This window comes from Lepidochelys olivacea, assembly GCF_965140295.1.
Source record: "Lepidochelys olivacea isolate rLepOli2 genome assembly, chromosome: 10".
Classification (NCBI taxonomy): Eukaryota; Metazoa; Chordata; order Testudines; family Cheloniidae; genus Lepidochelys; species Lepidochelys olivacea.
Genome location: NC_140420.1, coordinates 3030286 through 3050354, shown reverse-complemented (window position 1 = coordinate 3050354; position 20069 = coordinate 3030286). Strand labels below are relative to the sequence as shown.

The 20069-nt window shown below is 50.1% G+C and overlaps 1 protein-coding gene across 1 annotated transcript; it reads left to right on the top strand.

The window, feature by feature from the left end:
• The first annotated feature begins 5880 nt into the window (after positions 1-5880).
• On the top strand, positions 5881-16782 carry AQP8 (aquaporin 8). The gene is made up of 6 exons (XM_084640958.1): positions 5881-6095; positions 6462-6720; positions 12104-12230; positions 13213-13427; positions 14775-14909; positions 15934-16782. Exons 2-6 carry the CDS (start codon positions 6470-6472, stop codon positions 15974-15976), a joined length of 771 nt encoding a protein of 256 aa, XP_084497084.1. The 5' UTR covers positions 5881-6095; positions 6462-6469; the 3' UTR covers positions 15977-16782.
• Positions 16783-20069: the final 3287 nt, after the last annotated feature.

Genomic DNA, 20069 nt, shown 5'->3' with positions numbered 1-20069 from the left:
CAATCTCCTGTAGGATCTGGGAAAATACTCTACCAGAGGAACAAGACATTGAGAGATTGTTGAGACTGGTCACCGATAACTGACCCAGTTCACTGCAGCACTGTAGTCTATTAATGATCACGGGTTCGTTATAGGCCATTCTGTGTGTTGCTCTCCAGAGATTTTGCTTTTTTTGAGTCATTTTCCTGTTTTTTGGTTTTATAGTTTTGAAATAAAATTTACTTGGGCATGTTCAGTGATCTTTGGGGATCTTGTTGCATTGGGGCCTTCAATGTGTTTGTCAGATAGTTGTATAATTCCTACCGCTATTACTTGATGTCTGTGCATATGCCACATCAGATGTTACCAAATCCATTCCACGTTAAGTTACTCAGTGGAGGAAGGCTGTTGAATTAGATGCACGGGACCAAATTCAGCTCTGGAATAAGCAGGTGCAACTTCCATGGACATTAAAGGTGGAATGTACTTTGAGATGGACCCAGATGGCAGTGTCCTCCTTAGATAAGGGAACTTTTGAAAGAGATGCTTAGTGCTTTGTAGTGACTGCTGGGCAGGGTAGGAAGTGCTGCTCCTGGGAGTGCTCCTGGAATCTTGCACATGTGCACTAGAAGGCTGGTGTCCTGGAGCAGCTGTCCCATATGGATCCTCTGTTTGGAAGAGCACGTCTTTTTTAAATTAACAGTGACAGGTGTAGAACTCCTGAGTGCCTGCTGAGTCACCATTCAGAGCAGATTTGTATCTTAATCTCTCTGGGGCTCAGTGTTCCCAATTTTAAAATGGGGATGACAATAATAACTACCTTTGCAAAATTTGGAGAGAAGCACTGGCCTGGAAATCAGGAGCCCTAGCTTCTAGTCCTGGCTCTGCCACTGATCTATTCTCAGGCAAATTGATTCCCATTCTGTGCCTTGGTTTCCCTTCCCACTCCTTTATCCCTCTAGGGCCAGATTTTTACAGGTGAGTTAGACACCTAAATATCTTTAAAAATCTGTCCCATTGTCTAGTTGGATCATAAGGTCTTCAGAGCAAGAGCTGTCTCTCATTATGTGTACGTACAGCCCTTAGCATGATGCAGCTCTGCTCTGATCTCAGCTGGGGAGTCTAGACACTACCGTAATACAAACGATGATAAACCTTAACACCACAGGAGGGTCAGCATAGAGAGGACAGTTATGAATGGCACAGAGACATGGGATGGTGGCACATTTGTTATACACTGATTGTTTTCTTATTTTTGTGAGTCAGCAAGGCCATAGGTGGATCCATCTCTGGGTTGAGACTGGAACCAACAATGCTGAAATTTCACCAAAGAACCTGTTCTCAGGCCACATCAGCCCAGTGTGGTGGAAGCAAGGTCGGGATAGCTCGGAGGAATATTTGGAGCCAAGCTGCTTACGTGCGCTGGCTGCAAACTGTGTGAGGTTCCCCATCAGGACAAGAGACTCCTCCCTACTGCACCTGTCTTGTTTGTTGAAGCTTCATTTCCAGTCCTGTGTTTAGCAATAACTAACCTCTACATTGTTGTGCTTCAGCACATTCAAAAGAACCTCACTCTTCCCCAAACAAGTACGGTAAATATTTAAAAAGCTGCGGACTCTGGGCTAATGCTACAGTTTGAATTGTGGCCATGCCGTAGTCTGAAGCCATTGCTTACTTGGAAAAAATTCCAAGAGTCTGATTCTTCTCTTGCTTGCTCCAGCTCTGTGCTGGCGTAACTCCATCGATTCAGTGGAGTTATTCCTGGTTGACCCATGCAAGTGCCAGCTGACTAAGAACATCGCTGTTTGGTTTTGCTCCTTAACTGCTCCTATCCCTTAAAATAATTACCCTAACAAAGAAATCAGGTTTGGATTCCTTGGCTCTCGCAGCAGGCAAGGCTGTTCTATGGTTGCTTAATTAATCAGTAATGGAGGAGGAGCAGGGCCCTCCCTAGGGAGTAACGACAATCCCAGAGGAGTTGATAGCTCAGGAACCCCAGGAGGTTCTAGTCCCTATTATATGCGCTGCATTGTGGTTTATAAGATGAGAGCAACTGGGTGTTTTTCTAGGTGAATGGGTTTGAACTGGTGTGTGCAGGGCTCTGCTGGAGAGCTAGGGCTCTGGAGATTAATTGGCTGAATCAGATTTAGATAGCTCAGCACTGAGAAGACTTTTATCCACGGTCTTTAGAATGGAGTCTGTGGAGAGAGGGCATGGACAGTCGGATTCTTCTTTAAAAGCAGGCAAGTTGGGTTCCCTCCATCATTGCTGTGCTGGCCTTCCTGTGGCATGCAGCCCGGGACAGTCCTTTCTGAGACAGGCAAATGGAAATTTCCTTCCCATCCCCAAAGCCTTGGGAAAACATCATAAAAACATCCCCAGGAGTCTTTGCCTTTAGTTAATAGAGAAACAATCCCCATAAACCAGGCTCTTTAATTACCCACTACAAAAATAAAACCTTATAAACTATTGCTCAAGCTGGTGAAATGCTGAGGTGCTCACGTTTCTGGCCGGGTCTTCAGTGCCCTGGCTCAGGGGAGAGGCATTCTTCCTGATAACCATGCCAGCTGCACTGCTCAAAGCCTGCTCTTCTCTCAGGCGCAAGGGCTGTGGCCTTTTAACACACCTGTCAGGACTGCTGCCTCTGCCTGCACATCTGAGTAACACCAAGAGCCTCTGCCAGGGTGAAAGGCCCCAGTATTTCTGCCTCCATCAGGGTCTGTATCGATTTCTCTGTCCCCACTTGCCTTTTCAGGTGACCTGCCCTCTGGGTTGCGCCATGGTGGAAGGGCTAGTGATGCTGATGCTAGAGTAGGAAGGATGATCTAGTGAACAGGGCACTGGCTAGGACTGAGGAGACCTGGCTTCCATTCCTGGCTCAGACACGGACTTCATAGCCTAGTCACTTCATCTACCTTGAGCGTCCATCCCCTGGCTGGAGAAGGAGGATAAGGGTTCCCCTCCTCACTGGGGTGTTTGAGAGTAAAACCTGTTGGTGATTGTGAGGTGCTGTGGTAACGGGGAAGTGCAGGGAGCCGATTTCACTTGTAGCCTGAGGACCTGTGCTTGGCTGGCAGGAAGGAGTGGGAGTGGCCCCCCAGTTGCCCGCCAGCCACCCTGGGAATTTTGTATTGATTTGTCGAGCCAGTTTCCATGGGCCCCACAGAGAGCCAAGGAGCTAACAGTCCACGGAGACCAGACTTCTGTCTCCTCACTAGCTCCGTTCAGATTGGCGCGGAGGCCTGTTGGTGGGGCAGTGCTGGGCTGGAGAAAGCTCTTGCTGCTAATGTCTGGGCTGCATGGCTCTGGGGGGAGAGCCGCTCTCCAGCTTTGTACAGAACCCCCTCTCCTGGCCCTTCCCCAAGAAAGGATGAGAAACCATGCAGGCTGGCTTCGTTTCACGCACCACAAAATGCAGCCACCTCTGTGGTGGGAAGCAACAGCCAGCATAACGGCAGCAGAGCGTGTTCATGTGCTTTACTGTTTTTCTCTTGCAAACTGTCTCAGGAGGCAGAAGGGCTAATGGCTGAGTGAGTTAGAGCAACAGCCTTTCCACTGCGGAAGCCTGCAGCCAGGCTGTTCCGCTCCCTTTGGCCAGGAGCACGAGTGCAGTAATAAGTAACTTGTTAGTCTCCCAGTTTTGGGTGTGACTCACTTGGGGTCTCTCCGAACCAAGGAACATGGCAAACACTCCATCTGGTTTTCACTTTGATCTTGCTCTCTAGGGGGTTCTGCATCCCGGAGCTGTGATTTATTCTATCCATTTGACTGGGGACGCTGGTACTCCCTGCCCAGCTGCAGGAATTAAGCTGGCAGCAGCCATGTGAGAGCGGGACTAAGCACTGTCTGCTTTCTACCAAAAGTTCTTCCCATCTACACAACACATAGCCTGAAAGCCCAAGCAGCAGCTCACGCTGAAGGGAGTGTATTTGCCCCTGGGGAGGCTAGAGAAGGCAGGGGTAGGTCCGGGTCCCAGCCTTGATGTTATCTCCAGTATCACAGGGATGACAGTGCTTCCACGGAGCTGAGAGAGCTGAAGCCCTCGTTCCTGGGAATGCCCTTGAGTCTAACCCTGCCAGCAGTGTGGACTTCCCTTTGCTCCTGCTGGACGAGGGCTGAGAAAGGGTTTTAAATGATGGTCACAAAGAAAGGGGAAGGTTGGTCAAAGAGGAGGAGAGTGGGCTTGAGGTAAGCACTGAGCTGGGGCTCAGGAGATCTGGATCTGTTTCTGACTCTGCCACAGACTGCCTGTGTGATCCTGGCCATGTCACTTACTCTCTCTTTGCCTCGCTGATCCTGTCTGTCGAATGGGGCTAGCAGCACTCCCTCTCAAACTCTGTCTGTCTTGTCTACTTAGACTGTAAGCCCTGCAAGATGGGGCCTGTCACACTGTGTGGACGGACAGCACCTAGCGCAACGGCGCCCTGCTCTTGGTTGGCCCCTCTATGTACGACCAGAATTGGCCAAGCTTGCGAACCCCCACACATGTCTGTAACACGATAACTTTTGAATGCTGCAGCCAATCAGTTCCCAGCTTCCAAGGAATGATCTCAGCCCCAGAGGGCAGAGCTCTGTTGATTTAGGGGGGGATATTGGAAAACCGAAGGGAGAATGGGGGACACAGGGAGCCCCAGCCATCTAACAGCTGTGGGGCAGATCCTCAACTAGCAGTAGGAGCTAGAGGAGATATGGAGGTGTCATTCCTTCCCTCCTAGCCTACTGCCTCCCCATAGTCTGCCCCTATGGTGAGGGGGAGAGAGGGGGCACCAGCTGTTTGCCCATCCCTGCCAATCCAGGGGAAGACAGGAGAGATACACCGAGAGCCTGATGCGGGGTGGAGAGGAATTCAGGTTATGGGGGGAAGAAGTGCATGGAGGGGCACATATAGCCCACAGGATGGTGGGGAGAATGGGGTTCTCTGGTGTGGGGGGAAGGGATAATGGGGGGCACGGTCCCTGGCATGGGGGGAGGAGAGAAAGGGGGACACACAGACCCTGGCATGAGGGAGAGGGAGGGTGTTGCAGACAGTCCCTGATATAGACGAAGGAGGCACCTGGGCACTGATGGGGTGGGGGTGCAGGGGGCCCTTGGGGTGTGCAATGGGGTGAGCCAATAGCAGCAACGCTGTGCGCGGCCCCTTGTAACGAAGAACAATGCCTCTAATGTGCACAGGGCGCAAACTGCCCCCAAACCTGGTGTGCTGGGCCATGCCCAAGGGCTTCTCTCCCCCTCACCATGGAACAGCTCCCAAGCCAAGGTTTGTCCCTGGGGTGCTTTGGTTCAGGCCTGTCCCCATCTTCACTTGGTGTGACCTGAGCACCCCGGCCTCCAGCTTCACACGGTCTGATTTGGCTCCATTTCATGTCAGTCGTGAAGGAGAGCCATGAGCCGCCCGTGAGATGAGTCAGGGTCTCAGTCCACCCTTGCTAATGGCACAGCTCCTTTCTTTCCAGTTCAGTCCCGGTTCTGCTGGGAACTACTTGCTCAAGGAGAACTTCCACCGGAGACCCGCCGGGAAGCTTTGTCTGAGGAAAGAACGCAAGGCTGGATGAGGAGGCTATTTTCCTTCTCCTTGGAGCCTGCTACTGTCAACTATTCTGCTTGCTTGCTCCTTTACAGACAAATAAGCACCCCACACACGCACTTGTTCTTGGAAAGGGAGCAAGACCAGGTGTGCAAATGGCACGTTACGCTCTGAGAACAAAACCCAGCAAAAGGCACTCAGAGCGTCAGGCCCATTGTCCCTCCAACTGGTACTGACGCGGATTGTACTCTGCACTTCACACTGGGGAAGGAACCATAGTCCCCAACTTGGCAGAAATCCTTAACAAATCCTTGAACCATAGAACCATTGAGATAAATAGCTTTCATACTCCTGTGGGCTGGAGTACCCGCCTCTCAGATTTTATTGCATTTTTTTAACAATGTAAATCCATTCCAATATTTTTTAAAGCCTCCCATACGCTGTGTCTCTGTACAGGTCAAGTAGGGAGCATTCCAATATTTCTATGAGACAGATAAGCTATTCCTCTAGGTGCAGTGTGATCATTGCTCGCTGAGGTCCTGCTGGCGTCAAGAGGTCTCTGCAGCTCCCAGAAGAACAGAGCACTCAGAAAGTAAGTACCTCAGTGTAACAAAGGCATTTTAAAAATCCACACAGAATTTCTGCCTTCCAAATCCTTTTCGTTGGCTTGGCATCAGAAGGTCCCTTGTTGGCACCTGATCATAAGAGCCCGTATCTCATATATGCTGTGTGAAGTGCCTAGCCCACTCAAGGCACTTAATGAGTAATTGGAAAAGAGTGCTCCCTGCTTTCAGAGTGTGCTGTCCCTGAAGGAGTTAAGCAATAGTGTTTGTATCTGGATTGTTCTGAATTGCATGTACTAATGTGAGGTGTCAATTCTGTGGTGAGTCTACTCCGTTGTCTGGCAGCGCCCAGCCTGGCGCTGGATGCCATCAAAGCTCTGCCTGCTTCATTTCAGCTCCCCTGATGTCTGACCTGGAGTTTGGTCGCATGTCCATAAAGGAGGTGGAAATGGAGGGCAAGTACAAACCTCCACAGCCTCACTGGTACGAGCTGTATGCCCAGCCCTGCGTGGCAGAGCTCCTGGGGTCGGCGTTGTTCATCTTCATCGGGTGCGCTTCAGTGATTGAGAATGTGGACGGCACAGGGAGGCTGCAGCCCGCCCTGGCACATGGGTTGGCTCTTGGGCTCATCATCGCCATTTTGGGAAACATCAGGTGAGAGAATTTTGGGGACTTGGCTAATTGGCACTGACTGCACAGTGAGGGGCTCAGACAGTCACAGAGCAGGGTGCAGGCACCTGCAAAGTGTATGCGTCCAAAACATAAAGGCGTCCTGACACCTCCCGGGAAAGTATTCGAATGTGGCTCTGCTGATCGATAGCTAGCTAGAGTGAGCCTATTCTCTGTGTTTCTCCTGCCTCCTTTGTGTTTTGGATCAGTAGATATAATTGTAATAGTGATAATTAATAATCACACTCTGCACTTTACACAGTGCTTTGCAATTGAGGTTTATTATTGTTTGTATTACGGTAGTGTCTAGAGTCCCCAGCTGAGATCAGAGCAGAGCTGCATCGTGCTAGGGGCTGTACGTACACATAATGAGTGACAGCTCTTGCTCTGAAGACCTTATGATCCTACTAGACAATGGGACAGATTTTTAAAGGTATTGAGGTGCTTAACTCCCAGTACCTTTAAAAATCTGGCCCTAGAGGGATAAAGAGTGGGGACCAATTTGCCTGAGGTCAGTGATAGAGCCAGGACTAGAAATCAGGCCTCCTGATTCCCAGTCCAGTGCTTCTCTCTGAGTTTTGCAAAGATAGTTTATTATTGTAATTGCATTATTAAAATTGGGAACAAAGCCCCAGAGAGAGAAAGATACAAATCTACTCTGAATGGTGACTCTAAAACAGGCACTGGGGGATTCCACACCTGTTCTCTCTCAGCCACTCCAGATCAAATTTGCCCAGCATACAAGTGAAAAAGGTTTCCCCCCCATTAATTGCCAGTCCTGCAAACTCAGCCTGTGTTCTGATGATCAAGGCATGTCCTCTGTGACTCACGTATGGTCAGCAGGAGTCCTGGACCAACAGCGGGATATTATATCTTGGTCTTGTGAGAGTGGAATTAAAGTCTGAACCTCAAGGTAAAGATTTTGCCACTGGGACTTAGCAATTCTGCTGATGATGCATGAGCCAGAACAGAATCCAACTCCCTCTCCCACAGCTGCTTTGGCTCAGCAAGGCTAAGAGGAGAAGGATGGGGTAAAAATTTGGGTTTGTTAGTAAAGCCAGCAGCTATGGCTCTGAGGGTCCTCGGGGAACAGATCTGTTGAGCAAGGAGGTACCATTTTTTACCATCAGTGTGAGCCACTGTCTTGCTGTGGGAAGGAATCGAATCCAGGTCTTCTGACTCCTGTTTCCTTGCTCTAACCTCTGGGTATGCTGCCTCACTGCCATCAAAACATGACTTTTTATTGCTTACAATTTCATCTGCGCTCCCTGTTTATTCCTCAGTTAAAGACATTGGGCCAGAGCCCCAGCTGGTGTACACTAGTGTCACTCCATTGATTTTAATAGAAGAAAGCCCATGGATCCCATGGGATTTCTCAGTTAGCTGGAGATAATTGTGATGTCACAAATCTGAATGATCAGTTCAAGTGAGGAATAAGCAGCTGGAGGTGATGAAGCTCTGATCTGCCAAGATCTGCTTTCGGGTCAGTATTCTCCAGGAATCACACACAGTGGAAGGGAGATACAGAAAATCTCCGTTGTCTCCAAAAAGGTTGCTCTGCAAACTTTTCCACAGGGCCTCACCAGCTTTTAAATGGTTGATAAAGTAGGTCGTTTCTGTACTAAGCAGTGGATGTTTGCAGTCTTCCAGCTCTGGAAAGAGGAGTGGGTTGTTCAATTAAAGTTTTTCTGCAAAAGCATCATTCTGAACTGACTAACTTGGGGTTAGAAGTTTATTGCCAAGACGGAACAAAGAGGCTGCAAAAACAAGTTTGTTTTGATCAATGCTCCATAAAAAATAGGTTGGAATCTACATTTTATAACTCTTTATTAACTGCCTGTTGTTCAGAGTTATCTGTGCATTGGTTAATGTATACATAGAGTATACGCAGGCTAGCAGTGAAACCCAAGGACCCCGTTAGCCTTTGCTGACAATGCACCTCGTGTTAGGGGGGAAAAACATGACTAGCAATAGACTGGACACTGCGCTCGGGTGGCTAAATAAACTATCCTTTAACCCACTACCAGACACACTAGGTGGGCATACACAGCTCTGACTGAAATGCTAAATTGTTGGACTAGACCGGTCGCTGGTCTCCGTTTCCTGAGTGTGCTACCTCAGCTGAAAGCATCTGTTACCTCTTGCGAAGACAGGGTTTAAGTCACTGACTGGACCATTGAAAGGAGAGATGGGAAAGCTCGGTTAGATCACCACATCCATCCTCCTTGACCAGGGCAAGGTTGTTCCCTCCAGCATTTCCCGAGTGTGGTGTTTAGCCATAGGTCTGCCCCTCTTCCCACTGTTAGGCACTGCTGAATTTCATCCACTACTCTTAACTGTGCCCCTGTGACCGCCTTAAACAGCTCCTGACCTTCCTGGGTGTTTATACCCTCCAGATACGTAGTCATAATGAGAGACCCTGATTTAGGGAGCTCTTACGTGCGTGCATAACTTTAAGTACATGCTTAAGTCCCATTCAAGTTGATGGGACTTCACCACGTACTTCGTGTTTAAGGGCTTCCCTGAGTCAGGACCATATACTGCAAATATAGATCCTGCAACTCGCCTAGTGGACAGTGCACTGGACAGGGCCTCTGGGTTCTATTCCCACCTCTGCCACTGGCCTGCTGGGAGACCTTGGTTAAGTTACTTCCCTCCTCTGTGCCTCAGTTTGTCCATCTGTAGAATAGGGATAATGATCCTGACCTCCTTTGTGAAGTGCTTTGACCTCTACTGCTGTGACACGTTAGAGAAGGGCTGGGTAATATTGTTGTTAAGTCCAGGATTGGGCCATATCATTTACATTTTCAGCCCCACACCAAGATTACAGCTGGAATTGGTACACTGCCGCAGTATAAAGCTTTGGAATTTACCTGAAAACTTACTTAATTCTCTGCTGGTTTGGTCAATTAAATCCTAGCAACTCCATTACCTCTTCAATTAAAGCCAAATAATCACAGTTCCTAAACCCTCTGACTCATTAGCTTTGAGGGCAATTTATTATCAGGGTTTATTGGTTATGAAGCTTGTTCACTAATGAGCGTTCCCCCAGTAATCTGTTTTCATTAAAAAATATTTGCATTTGCCTCTCACTGGTACTTCAAGAGGCCCCTATCCTGCATGTGGGATCCATGCATGTGAACCTGTTAGCCTCATTACAGGATCGAGGGCATGCAACTCGCAGGGCTCTGTCCACACGGATCCCATTGCAGGATCAGGGCCATAGAGCTCTGGGATTCTGGGTTCTGGCCTTGAGTATCATTCAGACTTCGCCTATGCGTGACAGGCCTGGAGTGTTACACTGTGCACTACTGCCCCGACTGGCCAGTGCTGAACGGCTTTTGCTGTCTTCCTGGTTTTCACAAGAGAGAAATTGTTCCAAAGAAGAGGCAAAGGATTCGGGAAGAGAAAACGAGGACCATTTGTATCAGCACTAGCTGATGTATGAAGCCTCTTGAGCCCTTGTCATCCCCTGGTGCGTGTTTGGTTCTGATGTAGCACCAAGGAGAATAGCAATGCTTGTATCTCGGAAAGGGATGAGTGCCAGTGAGAACCCCGGGCTGGGCTCCTCTGCTGGACGTGTGCAGAATCCCACCTCCTGCTGGACCATCCTCCCACCTAGGTGCTGCTGCCAGGAGAAAGAGGCAGAGAGGCTAGCAGGCAGGGCGTTCTCCTGATGTAGGGAACCATCTGTAGGCCACACTCCTGCATGGGCTGGAGAGAGGGACAAGGAGACCCAAAGAGTCTTTCCCAGCTCTGATTTCTCTGGGACGCAAACGAAGAATATCCCTACCCTCTCCTCATTTCACCCCTTCCCTTGCAGCAATGCCTGTGAGTAACTAGATCAGCACAGCTGCAGGTTAATCAGGGACTGTCTGTGCATCTTTACATCCGTGGAGACACAAATATACTCACATGACACCTCACCCCCAAACCATCATGCCAGTAACGTTTTGTGCTACCAGGCCATGACCCACCCCTGCCCTGGCTGCCATTCTTTCCCCCTGCCTTTCATTTGTTGGTGTCTCCGTTCTGTCTCTTTTAGTGGGGGAGCTCTTGGGAGTAGGGACGGGGCCTGCTTTTCTGTTGGGAAAGTGCCCAGCACACAGGGCAATATCAGGGGAACCCCAGCAATAACGACAGTGAACAGGCATTTCTGCTCTGGGTCTTTTTGCTGTTTTCATTCGTCCTGTTTGGGGCTTTGTGTTTTCTTTGCGAATTGACATCCAATGCCCCAGCCAGGCAGAAGAAAGCTGCTTTTGGTCCCAGCTGCCTGCATGTGTGTTGGGCATCTTTAAACTCCCTTTGCCCTCCGGAAGGGGCCTGGCATGCTGGCAGCCAGGCTCACGGCTAGCCTGGGCAGGCATAGCTTCATTACGCCAGCAGCGCATTTCTCCCCAGGGCTGCAGGCCTGGGCTCCACAAGGACATCGCGAGGGGAATTTGGGGTTATCTCGATGCAACCCACGCAAGGAGAGAGTGGATCCTTGTCCTCCTCAAGTGGCTGGTCCATGAGAGAGATTACTGAGTCTGCTCCAGCTTTAGCTCAAGTAGTGGAGGCTTGTGCTTTTGATGCTGGATGTCCCAAGTCCAGGGTCAGTTACACAGCACAGCTCGTCAGTGAACAAATCCCTCCTTGGTCAGAAGAGTGAATACGAGGAAAGAAAACCTGCAGGCCAAGTTCTGCTTTCACCAAGCATGCAACAGCTTTGGGCAGCCAGGTGGGAACAAGGAGTCCTGACGTGGGGCCTTAGCGAACGGCACTCATAAATGGTCAGCACCAAAGAGGAACCTTGAGGGAAACATCTGGGGAAAGCAATGCTCGTTCCATGCCCTGGTTCCTCACCCCCTCCCTAAAGGAATCCATGGGCTGCGTGTTGCCATGGTCGCTCCCCTGGGAGGTGATAGCTCCATCGGCTGCTCAGAGAGGCCTGCAGGTGCAAGGCTGGGAACTCTTTGCAAACACTTCCCTTTCCTGGCTCCTGCCCTACAAGTTAATGGTCCCTCCACCCTGTTTTCGTGTAAGTAGCCCCCATTTTTAAGCTCCTGTGTGCAGTCAGTCTCTGGCTCCTTGTCCCAGCCTCAGAAGCTTTCCTCGACTTCTACTTCTTAATCATCTGTCCAGAATGGGCTGGGCAGGGCAGAATCCAACAGAGGCAGAGCAGGACTGAGAATCGCTGCCCAGACTGGTCACCAGTGTGCAGCTGCCTAGGTAACAGGTCAGTCTAAAAGAGCATAAGGTTTAACTGAGTCTGAATCCAGCTTAAAGGGGTCATTTCCAGCTGGGCTCAGATTCTTCTCCTCAGGGGAACTCAGGGTAGAGGGTCCCACAGCTGAGGCACTTAACATCTCTCTCCTGTTGATTCCAGCGGTGGCCATTTTAACCCAGCTGTCTCCTTGGCCGCATGGCTGATTGGTGGGCTGAACATCATGCTGCTCATCCCTTACTGGATCTCCCAGCTGTGTGGGGGACTGATCGGAGCTGGCCTGGCAAAGGTATGGAAATCGGCGACTCTTCCTCACTAAGAAGATTAAAGGGTTAATTTCCTGGGGTCTTGGGCTCCCCTCCATGCAGACACGTGAATCTCAGCAGTGGGTAGGGGCCCCTCAAGGGCAGGTTATGTTTCTCAGTGCAGTCTGCGGTGTGTCAGAGAACAGTTTGTCATTGCACCATTGGGTAGATGCTGGAAGCCGGCACCCAGCAGCTGACTGAGCTGATGGAAAAGGCAGGGGATATTATAGCATCCGATCCTAGTTTAACTTACAGACGTAACATTGTGCTTGGAATCTGAACACAAATGGTGATGTGCAGCACCTCCTTTGTGGGTACAGAGTTCGTGTAGTGGTTGGAGAGAAGGATGGGGAGCCACTGTTCCTGGGTGCTGTTCCCAGCTCTTCGGCTGGCTTAGTATATGACACTGGGCAAGTCACTGCCCCATCACTCAGTGCTTCGGTTTGCCTGTCTTTGATGTGGACATACCTGTTATACAGGATGCTGGGAATCTTCATTAACTCACGTTCAGTGGCAGTTACTCTATAAATGCAGCAGGGTTATAGTTATTTTATTATACACAGAAGAATGCATATTCCTCCCGTCGGCTACAGCCATCTGCACTTCCCTCACTATTTACAATGGTCTTTCCCATTTTATGTCGCCCGTCTCATCACCCAAAGTACTTGATATATAAATAGCATCATGCTGTACAGTTGCAAACCATTAAGCAGATACCTGAGGTTAATTTCTTTACAGCTTTGCTAGGGTAGCTGGTGGCTAATCCACTTGTAATTATCTACAGGCTAAAAGCCTTTGCTAATGAGTTTACATTCGCTAGAGACTTAGGTTGACTTTCAGAAAGAAAGTGATCAGATTAGCTGCTCTCTTCCCTGATGTTATATCCCCCTACGCTGTCCTGACTGGGAACACATAGCCATGGTGTGGAGATTGGAACCCTACCAATTCCAGGGCTCTCTCTTGTAGGTTGTGACAGCAAATGACAGATACGTAAACACCACTGGAGCGGCTTTCACTAGCATCACAGGCGACGGGCAGATCCCCTCTGCCCTTGTGGGTGAGATTGTCATGACCATGTTCCTGGTCTTAGCCGTCTGCATGGGAGCCATCAACGAAAAAACCAGCGGCCCTTTGGCACCTTTCTGCATTGGTTTCACTGTCACCGCTGACATCCTAGCTGGGTGAGCCATCACAGCCTGTTCTGTGTAGCCATATACCTCTGGAGGAATGATAGCTGCCAGACATTCCTGTCTGATGGCTGCCCAGCAGCCCCGGGGAGATGAGTTGGTGGGTCTGGATTTAGTTTCTATGGCAGACAATACACAGTGATTAGTGTCTCCTGATGACAGCCTCAGCGGAAAGTTCGAGGAGTGAATGGGTCATGGAAACTAAACTTCCCTGTTACGCAGCAGTAGGTGCAGGGCTGGGGCACCCTGGGAAGCACAGTGGGGTGGAAGCTTGCCTGGTGGCACCCATGCTGCATACGTAGGTCCCATGAATATTCAGTGGACTTCAGTTTCTGATGTAACTGTTGCTCTCCTGGTGAGGTTCTCTGGCCTGTGTTATCCAGGAGGAGATGATCATAGTGGTCCCTTCTGGCCTTCATGTCTGTGAGTCACTCTGGCTGTTTTCACCAGCCTGAAATTCATGGTGGGAGGAATATTGGCCACACGTGGACAGAGCCCAATGACGGCGTCAGAAAAGGCCAGTCTGCGGGCATCTAATGTGCTGGATGCTTGAAGCCAGATCAAGTTTTTCAATAAGCTGTTGTGGGCAGATAAAAAAGACACCCCCTCTCTCCCCCCGGGGCCAATGCTTGTAATAGGAAGCCCTAAGGACAGAGAAGCTGGTTCATTTTGAGTAATTTTTTACTGTACGTTCTGGCTGTTAGGAGAAACTGCCCAGCTTGGCCTCAGCACACACCAGTTTTTCAAGCAAGAAGGCTGTTTACTTTCTTGGGTGCTGGAAAGCCGATAACAAGAGCCCATAATTATGAATACTAATAGGTTGTTTATTTAAGGGAGAGCCCCCTCTAGTGGGATTTGAAGCTCTTATTTAAACACTGCACAGACATCAGGTGCAAATGTTTATCTGTTGCTGGAAGATATGTATCCGTGCCCCTTTTGCAGCACATTGAGACCTACACACATTAAAGAGCTTAAAACCCAAGTTGCCAGCAAACCCAACATTTAAATTTAAAACGGACACTCTAATTTCCGTCCCATGAAGCTTTTTACTTCCCTCGTTAGCTTTCATTTATTAACAATCAGGTATAGGTGCTCCCTAGCTAACAGCTAATGCTGGAGTCCATACAGGTATGTTCCCAGGTCTGTCACTGTTATTCAGATGAGTTTTGCAATGGTCATTATATTTTGTATGGTAGCTCTGATTACTGTAGTCAGCCATCAATGGGGCATTATTACAGAGATTGTTACTTCTGAAAACAATTTGTCCTTGGAGTTCCATGGCCGAACATGGTATATTCAGCAGGATGAATTGTGTGACTATTCATTTGTTTTCTCTTTCAGAGGCGCTGTATCTGGGGCTTGCATGAACCCTGCCAGAGCTTTTGGGCCAGCTCTGGTAGCAAACTACTGGGACTATCACTGGGTTTACTGGGTAGGGCCCATGGTAGCCAGCCTGCTAGTTGGTGCATTGATAAGGTAGGTGAGGGGACGCTGTCTATAGTGGAGATGAACTGTGTCAGAAGAGGGAAAGCTGTGTGTACCTTGTCATGCGGAGGTCCTGGGTCTAATCTCCACATTGCCATGTACTGCTTGTGTCCATTTCCCCATCTGTAAAATAGGACGTGGTTGTTCGCTAAGTGACAAGTCCAGTCCCTCCTCTCAGGCCCAGATGGGAGGCTTTAGCACAGAGGGTCTCCCAGGGAGTAGGAGCAGGTGAGCAGGAGCAGTCTTCGGTCACTGGCTGTGGTGTGATTGGAACGGCTCCTCAGGCTACCCTGGCCAGATGGTTGCATCCCCAACCCCCAGTTATGGGGGAATGACTGGCAAATCCACATGGTAGTGGATCCAGAGGCCCTTCCCAGTCCCCTCTGTCTCCCAACATCCCACTCCTCAGGTCTGAGTGAGCTCCTGAAACCCTCCCCACTCATTTGGTGCCGCATGAGAAATAAGGATTCCAGAGTTGTTTGTGAGAGTGTTTTTCTGGACCTTGATTGGCAGAAATCTCTCCCCTGGGTGATGCAAAGTTGGCCGGGGGGAATCTGCTCCCAGGAATCAGAAGGCCAGAGGCACAGGAACAAAGTTCCCTGATCAAAAAGAATCAGCAATAAAAGCTTCAGCTGCGGACTCTTCCAGCCCCCGGGCTTTGGAGTTTTCCCCTCTCTCTGAATGACAGCAGTCCCTTAGCTGTTTAATGTGCATGCCCAGCGGGAAAACAGGGGACGTCTAGAATCCTCTGCATGTTCCTAGAGTCCTTGTGAAGGAAGAAAGATTGTAGAGGTTTAAATCATCCCTGAATTCAGCATGTTATCGTGCTCTTTCTGGAGCCATCGCTCTTCCCCTCCCCCCCACTTGTCTATCTTTCCCTCCCACTGGGTAGCGCCCAGTTTGGAGTGGGACAGGGAGGTTGTTTTTTCTTTGCCTGTACACAGCCCCTGTACTCCTGTAGTGGGGATGGTATATACGCTGCACATGCTCATCTCTCTCTGTTTTGCTCCTGAAGGCTCTTGATTGGCGATAGGAAAATCCGCCTGCTCCTGAAGTGAGCCCTGGATTGGGCCTGCATGCGGGACACAATCACTTATGGATAGGAAATTGGCTCTACTTGGCCCCCGGGAGAAACTCTGCTTCACCACACACCAGCGCCTCCGTTCTCACTGTCTGACCACATGGAACTGCTCAGGGATCCAAGCTTTCCAGTCTGTTTTCCCCAGAGAGCAGGTGTCGGCAGGATGATCCCACTCGAAGCTACAGATTCTGTAAAAAAACAAACAAATCAAAACCAAAAACATCTGTTGTATTGAGATTAAAGAGAAGGCCTGCCTGGCTGGGTAGGAGCGCTGGTCTTTCCTCTCTGTGCTGGGTCAGGGCCTCTTGCTACTGCACATATGGCAGCCAGAAGCTAGAGCAGTTGTCCTGGGGGCTAATATCCAGTATGGAGAGAAGCTAAAATGGGCAGGCGGGTCTGGCGGGCAGTGATGAAGCAGGGCTAGCCTGGTTTGCACAGTGCTCCTGCTGGCATGACAGGGTGCGACTGCAGTACCTCGGCGATGCCAATGCGCTTGCTGCTCCAGTCGCTGTGGGGAATTCGCTTCCTTTCCTTTTCTGTTCCGGAGATGGGAGCACCCATCCCCGTGTTCCCCTGGCCCCACCGCGTTCCCGGACAGTACGAGTGGTGCTTCTGGAGAAGGCACTTCTTTATTGTGTCCCACGGCCCAATCCCGTGCGCCGGATCTCCAGCAATCTCTCCCGCTCTCCAGGGCTGGCTGACATCTCCGCCGGTCGCCAGCCGCTGTAGTCAGGAGCCTGCTCTAATCCTAATAAGGTGAATAAAAGCTGAGTTGAACAGAAATGCCTGTGGAATGTGCGTCAGAAGTCACTGCGCCGACACTAATTGATTTCTGAATTCTTAAAAAACCAAAACAAAATGGAAACATCCTCCAAACAGTTGGCCAGAATATAAATTCACAGAAACATGGCGAGGCGCTTCCCAGCACCGGCCGGCTGAGCAAGGTCACTGCCCCGCTGGGAGCCTGCCCCCTGCGCCCTGCCCCGGTTTTCTGCTTTGTCTCCCGTTTCTGATTCTCTCCCTTTTTTTTTTTTTTTGGCCTCCCCAGGACCATCCGCTCCTCCTCCCTTTCCCTCCACAAACCTCAGCAGCGTGAAAGCCCGTTGCCCTCTCCCCAGAATGGATATTTCCTTTTAAGGCACGTTGCTATCCCAGTGTGTTCCACTGCAGGATCCTGTGCCTGAAGCCAGCTCTGACCTGATCTGTCCTTCCAAAGAGGTAACTCTCCCCTCTGCCCCATGACAGCTGCAGTCCCTGTAGCAAGCTGAAGGAATTGCTCAGCGGCTCACTCCTGGCACTCGCACCGCTGCTAGTGCATCAACTGGCCAGCAGAGGATGCTCAAGCAAAAAAAAAAAAATGTAGGATTAGAACATGTCTGTGCACACAGACCGCTTAGCTGGCATTGGTTTAAAGCCTCAGTGTGCATGGTGTTTGCTTTGGTTTATAGACCATTATGGTGGCTGTCACTGTAAATATACATAACCGTTTACAGTGGCTGGGTAGGAGGTCACTAGCCGCCTTCTCCAGAGGCCTCTCAACACTAAACAAAGCCAGGGAAGAGGAAATGGTGAATGGGACGTGGTATGAAGCCTTAGCCTAAGCTCACAGATGGCCGAGCAAGCGGGGAAAGGGCACTTTAGCGCAGGAAAGCCTGAAGGTTGGCACTCCATGGGCCGGGCTAGCACCCTGCTGAGTTCGCATAGTTTGCACAACAATTCATAGAGATTGAAATCAGAACTGGTCCTAGTGCATTAAATGGGGCCTGTCCACAGGAGGCAAGAGAGTGTCACCCGCAGAGCCGGGAACACCTTGTTCTAACTTATCTAGGTATTTAGTAGCTGTGTCCTCAAACAGCTCTGCCACCGACTCCTCTTGTGTACTCAGGAAGTCACGTCCCCTCTCTCCACATGCTGCCCTACTTCAGGGAGTGTTGGGGGGATTGATTACGTAATGAAACGTTCCAGGCTGTAGAAATGCCCTGTGTGATTACAAACAATTGTAGGCAGAGCTGGCAGTGCAACCTACGCTTAAAGCTGCTTGACACTTCCCATTACAAGACCCTGTTTTCAGTTGCTTATAATTTTGCCAGACTTTAACAATTCGGTCTGACCTTTCCCGTGCTTGGCACCTGCCTCAGGCTTCAGAACTTTGGAAAGTTTGAGCAACAATGGTCCAGCTGTTTCTGAGAACGAGGCGAGGGAAAAATGTTGTTTTTCCAATGTTCAGTACTTCGAACCATTTAACTGAGCAGTTCTAGTGCCCCTGTGCTCTAGAGCAAGTGCTTCAAGTTTGCCAAGGGAGTCGCCCTGCTGTCAGGGAGGTGCTTTTTGCTCTTCCCTTGGAAAAAGCCCACATTTGGCCAAGTTACAAGTCTTTGAAACATCTACACGCTCAGCAGAGACTTGTTAGAGTTTGGAAGACTCCAGCCGTACTGAGCATGTTACAAACTCTCACAGCATCTCCTGAACTGCACACGTCCCATCCCCACAGAGGAAGTGAGTGTGCTCCATCCTGGGGCTGCAGGGGCCGAGCAGGACTTTCCCTGAAGCTGCTGTTTCTGGCTGCTGAGGGCCACTCAGTGGCACTGAGCTTGAGAACTAAGAGCAGAGCATGGTTTCCTGTGTCCTGCACTCAGGCAGCCTGGGACAGGAATAAGCCTGACTTGAATGAATATTGGGAGCCAGTGGTGTTGCGGAGGAGACATTGGATGACGAGCCCAGGGTGGCGAGGTTAATAGGGTAAGGAACCTCGGGGAGAAGGGGAGGAGGAATATGGGGAGGGAGTCTAGGACTGGGAGGCCGTGTTTGGCAGGGGGAGACTGGGACTTAGATGGAGACCCTGCAAGGGGACTCTGGGACTGGCTTGGCAACGTGACTGGAACCGGGGTGAGGAGCTTCGGGGGGGTGGAGACTGGGCTGGCTCAGTGAGAGGGCTGGGTTTAGTACAAGGAACTGAGAGGGGTGAGGGAAGACTGGGTCAAGGGGTGGTGTGGTGTGCTGGAGAGAGACAGGACAAGGAGAGGGACAGGCTAAAGGGGCAGAAGGGGTCAGGTTTGAAGGGAACAGAAGTGGAAGCCTGGTGTGACCACTAGGACACACTTCCTTCCAGCATCTGGAATGGAACCCAAGATTCCTGAATCTCATCATTATTCTTCTGTCAGCAAATACCTGTGAAGCCTACTGGTGAATTGTGTGTGTGTGTGTTGCATCCCCCTAGCACGGCAACCTGCTACTGCTGTCAGTCAGTCTGTTAGCTCAAGTGGCAGAGGTCTGCATGGTGGATCTAACGGTTCCAGCCCTGCTGACGACCCTGGTGGGTGTCACAGTGACACCACCTGATGGAATTTCTGTTTTTTTTTTCAAGTCTGTTTTTTTTAATTGGAACTTACATGCACAAGATCCAGAGTTAAAGGGCCATTATTAAGCTTCCGAAGATAAGCCCTGAAAAGTTAGTAAATTCCAGACTTAAGGTTGCCCATGTACCTTCATTGAGCCCCCTTGTGCCAATGCATAGTAAAACAGTCTCTAATCACATGATCACATGCTATTTTTCCCCATAGGGCCCTCTCTCATTCAGTGCACAGTATAGACCAAGCCATGGGGCTGAATCAAGTAGTGAAGGAGGCTGGTTGTAGGACCCTTGCCTCATTTGTTGCAGAAGTTGAAAGGAATATAGTGAATGATGGATCAGTGTTTCTCACTGACTCAGGGAAACCCTCTGAAACCCAGTGTGTCTATGACCTGAAACGAAATTCTCAGCCAGTCCTTGAAAGGGAAAGAGGACGAGGTGCGATATTTCTCTGGCCTGTGAGAGATGAGCCGAAAGCCTTCTTGTTAGAGTTCACGAGCTGTGAACACCTGCATCTGCCCCACTTCCAGCCTCCCACTGCAGCCCCGAAGAAAGGTGGCTGCATTCTAGGCCATGCTGCAGTGCTTCTCAGTGGGCTCCGGGCAGCACTCAGGCAGGCAAAAGCCAGTAGAAAATGCTGTTAAAAGGGAAGAAATCCTACCTAGCCAGTGGGCGAGATTCCAAACTGCAGCTTCTCTCTTAGCAGCTGAGTCAGGAGCAA